Source organism: Quercus lobata, chromosome 8, assembly GCF_001633185.2.
Source record: "Quercus lobata isolate SW786 chromosome 8, ValleyOak3.0 Primary Assembly, whole genome shotgun sequence".
Classification (NCBI taxonomy): domain Eukaryota; kingdom Viridiplantae; phylum Streptophyta; class Magnoliopsida; order Fagales; family Fagaceae; genus Quercus; species Quercus lobata.
In genome coordinates this window covers 59,656,727-59,661,698 of record NC_044911.1, presented here as the reverse complement: position 1 = coordinate 59,661,698, position 4,972 = coordinate 59,656,727, and the positions used below count along the sequence as shown (strand labels likewise).

Genomic DNA, 4,972 nt, shown 5'->3' with positions numbered 1-4,972 from the left:
ACTTTACTTACAAAAACAAAAGTGCAGTTCTAATTGTTCCGGTTCAACAAGTATGTCAAGTTTACATTACTCTTTTCTATTTTATTTTTATAAAGAAATCATCCACCTTCTAACTATTTGGACTTTGAGTCTTCTTCATTTCTTTATTTTCTTATGATTATCATTTTTTTAATATGCCTTTGTGGCCTTGTGGGTTAAACCTTACTCATTACTTTTCTTTGATTGCAATAGCACGGTACTTATATTTGATTACTATTACAGTAGAACATAGACTGAATTTAGAACACAAATTGTGCAATTTGAACAAGTATCAAATTGTGTAAAAGAAACACAAAAAAAATACTTTTACCCAAAAATGTAGTAATTCTAAATTATAATCGTTGCAAATTATTAAACCTTTACCAAAAAAGAAAAAGAAGTCTGTGATCATCCAAGTACTTGATAATGGGCCGGACTTTTTTCGAACTTAAAAAATCTCAATATTGAGGCCCGGTCTAAAAATAAAAAGGAATTCGAGCCCAATACCTATCAAATTCTCAATATATATATATATATACAGTTGGGAAGGCGGTTTCAACTTTCAACTCCGCTTCACAATTCACATCACAATTCCATCATACAAAGCAATCGCTCTCTATAACCCTAGGTATCAACATCTCTTTTTTCTTCATTGCTAATGGTTTTGAATTTGATTCGCAAACACCACACCGTTATACACGTTACATGTTTGATAAAATGCCGTATATAATTTGTGCCTACTAAGCTTATACATTCTCAAATGGACTAGAGCTTTGATAATACAGCCTCAATTTGCTGGGTTCAGTACATGAATGTTATCATATAGAATAAAGCCTTTAAATACTATCAAATACCAAATCCAAAAACCCAACTCAATGCTGCCGAAATGTAATTCTGTAGGGAAACTGTATGTTGGGTTGGTTATAGTTTGTGCTTTACATGTTTGTTATAGCAATATAGCTTTTAATACTATCATGTTGGTTCAATTATATATGCATAGAGTTTGATACTAATTAAGTGGTTGGTGAATGTGTAGACAATTGGGGTTTGCTAGATTTTGTATTTTATATGTTTGTTGAAATTCTTGAATGAGATTAGGGAAGAGGGTATTCTTGTTAATTGTTTGCATTGTTATTAGGCTATTTAGGATGTAATGTACGTGTTTTGGTACGTAGATCTTGTTATGATCATTGACTGATGAGGTTATTATCATTGGAAAAAGGAGACAATGGAACCGAGGCCATCTGTGGACCCGTTTGAGGTGGCATTTAAGGATGTAGAAGAATTGCCACCTGATTCCCCTACTGCTGATTCTTTGGACATTGAAAGTCATATCCAGACTCCCGCTAATGTGTTAACACCGCCAGCCGTGATAGCGTCTGCTGGGACTAATGCATCCACTGGCAACAATGAAGATGAGGATGAGGATGAAGAGGATGATAATGTGGATGTCAACATCAGAAATATTTCGTATAAGAGTGACCCTGACAAAGCTGCCAGGACACAGTATGTAGAAGATTATTTGAGTTCTTTCTGCTATGTTTTGCAGACATATACGGGAATGTTACATTTTACTATGATAAAAGAAACCAAATAAGCTTGTCCTAATTGCAAGTTAAATAATTGTAAGAAATGGAATGTACTGGATGGAGGATCACCCTCCATGCCTTTCTGATATACTTGCATCTGATGTCCTAACTGCATAGTTACTCATTATCTAATAAAATCTACACTATTATTTTCTTTTAAAAAAAGAGGGATTTTTTTTCCCCAATTTTCAGAAGTTATAGTTGATGTAAAACCAATTTAATGCAAATCAAAATATAATAGATGGTTTAACTTTATGGAGAACTGATAGAGATCTTGCTTTTTTGCGTTTATTATGGAGAATTACAACTACATCTTGCTCTGTACTTTTCAGGGCTATCCTCTCACGGTTCACAGAGGAACAGATGGAGAGGTATGAGTTCTTTCGGAGGTCTCGATTTAAAAAATCCGACATGAGAAAGGTATGCCTTTTGCCTTGTTCTATATATTTGCTGTGAGTTTTCCTTCACTTTTCCCTTGTATTCTGTCCCTTGTAGTTGGGTCTGTGTAAGGCTTGGTCAAGTTGAGTTATTGACCACCCAAAATACCTTTTTACTTTTGCCTAAAAATTTATCGGTTCCTCCACTTATGTGATCTGAGTCTTGGTATGTTGAGGAGCCAGCCATCTATAATGAAACACTTCCATTGGACTGAGTGTTGCCAATGAACATGTTCCATGAATGTGTGAGGGAAAAAAGAAAATGTAGAATAACATAGTCTGGAGACAATAATTTGGAGAAAGATCTTTTAGGCTTGTTGACCTCTTAGTAGGCATTTTTATGCAGCTTTCTTGAAGTGCAGCAATAGAACTGGTAGGTGATTAATTGGTGCAATTAAAGTTTTCCCTAATTTTTTGTTTTTTACTCTCATATGGTGAAAGTGTAGTTGTTACTGAGCATCACTGGAATGCGGGCAGTTTCCGAGCCAATGATAGTTGCAGTGTCAGCGACAGCAAAAATGTTTGTTGGTGATATTGTTGAGACTGGTATGCATATATTATACAAATTTCAAAACTTAAATTGGCATGTATTTTCCAAAATACAAGTGATCCCCTTTGGCAGTGGTAGACCTAGCAACAGCCTTTGGGGGCTATTGATGCTTTCTCTATCACGTTCCCCCAGAATCACATGTAAATCTAGTGCACGTCTTAGTCTTATATAACCATATTTTCAGATACTTAAAATTCGTTCAGTCTTCTATGTATCCTCTGTTGATGCATTTCTGTTTACAGCTAGAGTGGTTATGACTGACTGGAAGGATTCTGGGCCTATTCGGCCTTGCCACATTAGGGAAGCATATAGAAGACTAAAGCTTGAAGGCAAAGTACCAAGGAGATCAGTGCCAAGGCTCTTCTAGTGGATGGGGTGAGATACACAGCTTTTGCGCCTGATTGCTCAGGTTTTTAAATTAAGGATAATGATCTTTCATTTTGTAGTTATAATTCTCTCTCATCCTCTGTATGTTAGGTCGTAATTTTTTCTTTTTATAACCCTAGCCAATAGAGTGGTCTTTTACCTTGCCCTTAAATATTTGTAAAGGGGGACTTGAGGGCTCAATCTCTTAATTTTTCCCGATTGAGGGACAGCTGAATATTTCTAAGCCACATTGCTAGTTTTAGCCACTGGTTGGTGGATAGATTTTTGTGAAGGCATATTAGCTTGAAGTTTTGGTAAAATACATTTATTTTTTCATATCAAGACATAGATGACAGCTGAGGTTGGACTGTGATGGATATTGGAGGTGGAAATTGCAGCTTAGGTTTCTACGTTGTGCTGGTTATGGCAAAAGACAGAAAGCAAATGCATAACTGTTCAGTGAGAAAAGCAAATCTACAACTGATGCTAGGATATGAATAAAGGTGGTAAAGAATGAACCAAATGCATTGAGAACTGCTAAAGTTTCTATTCCTGATAAAAATTATAGATTAATTCACCTTAAAAGAAACCTTATATAAGTATATTTTGGGTGATTTTGAGTCTGTAATCCTCATCTGCATACTCGTTGATTCATTTCACTGTTTTCAATTTTACACCATGTGTATTAAATTCATTTACTTGTTTGGTAAAAAGCTTTTTTTTTTTTTTTTTGTATGGATAATTTGATATATTAATCCTCTATTCTTTTCTCTATTGATTTTTCATTTTATTTGGATCTTTTTCAAAATTTTCTTATCTATGCTTTCTTTTGCCTTATTTTCAGATCAGGTTGCAGTCTCACGGTTGGATACACATCAATATATAAAGCAAAGGCCAGGATTTTTTGTTTTTTTTTTTTTGATAAGTACAAAGGCCAGGATTTTTAGCCTTTGTGCTTGGGAACACCTCCTTTTCCAGTACATACTACATACCAGTGTAGAAAGTTAAAAATACAGCTGAAGTCTAATATAGTGTGATGAGCAATGACTGACAATTAAGATTTCTGTCACTAGACTCACTACTCACTATTAAACAAAAAATTGCAAGTCTCAAATGTTGCCCTTTTATTGTCAGTTTGTCACAAATATATCCAGGCTCATCATGAACAGTTTTGTACACTTCCCTTTCATACATTGAAAGCAGTTGGTGTGATTATGTCATACAAGCTGACTCCATGATGCATTCCTCAATTGGCCTTGGGTTTACAAGAATTGATTTATGTTACTAATATCATTAATTCTGATTAAGGAGGAGAGCATAAAGTTTACAAATGTAATCCCAAGCCATCCTTAAAATGATCTGATTGACTAATGCTTAGGTTGCTTGTCTATGTGTAATGCTTTTCAATAGGCAAGAATTAACGTTAACTTATTTTAAGAACCATTGTCACAACTGTGCTACAACTTGTCAACTCTAATAAAAACAAACGGTAAGCTCTTTGCCCTATTTGCTTGCAATGCTCTACCTATCAAACATGGCAACTTGTGAGAGGGGGAATTTTGAACCCACATGGACCAACTTTTTTTTTTTTTTATCACTCATAACTTACCACGTAGGCGAGGCGAGTTGTGACCAAAGTTGTGAAAATTTTTGTGGTAGTAGACTTATTCTTTAAGAACCACTGTGCTATTCATCTAAAAAAGAAAGAAAAAAGAACTAGTTGGCTGTTTTTTGCTGTATTTTTAATTGAAATGCTCTAATAAAATAGTTCCATAATATCATTCTCTCACGAGAAAGTACATCATACATCAAATATATGCATCTTTTTAGAGTGTATGAGATTCATACTTTTTCCCACCCCAAAGTGATGACGGGCACCCCTAACCCGATTTTCAACCCCTTTCTGTTGCCATCCCCCCATATAAGATAATTTTTTTTTTTTTCCAGAAGAAGAGGATGGTTTTCCTATTTTATACCCACGGTCGTTTACTACATTACATACCAATAGTGAA

At 34.9% G+C, this 4,972-nt stretch overlaps 1 protein-coding gene across 4 annotated transcripts; it reads left to right on the top strand.

Moving 5' to 3' along the window:
* The first annotated feature begins 545 nt into the window (after positions 1 to 545).
* Positions 546 to 4,087, top strand: LOC115955044 (transcription initiation factor TFIID subunit 11-like). Of its 4 annotated transcripts, XR_004084013.1 has the most exons (7): positions 546 to 646; positions 1,241 to 1,524; positions 1,940 to 2,027; positions 2,491 to 2,590; positions 2,837 to 3,003; positions 3,304 to 3,463; positions 3,805 to 4,087. XR_004084013.1 is itself a non-coding variant. In XM_031073077.1 (6 exons), the coding sequence occupies exons 2-5, from the start codon at positions 1,247 to 1,249 to the stop codon at positions 2,959 to 2,961; spliced, it is 591 nt and encodes a 196-aa protein (XP_030928937.1). In that variant the 5' UTR covers positions 546 to 646; positions 1,241 to 1,246; the 3' UTR covers positions 2,962 to 2,969; positions 3,805 to 4,087. The 4 variants fall into 4 exon arrangements, 3 of the variants coding, with proteins under 3 accessions (XP_030928937.1, XP_030928939.1, XP_030928938.1); XM_031073077.1 differs by lacking the exon at positions 3,304 to 3,463 and having other exon boundaries at positions 2,837 to 2,969; XM_031073079.1 differs by lacking the exon at positions 3,304 to 3,463.
* Positions 4,088 to 4,972: the final 885 nt, after the last annotated feature.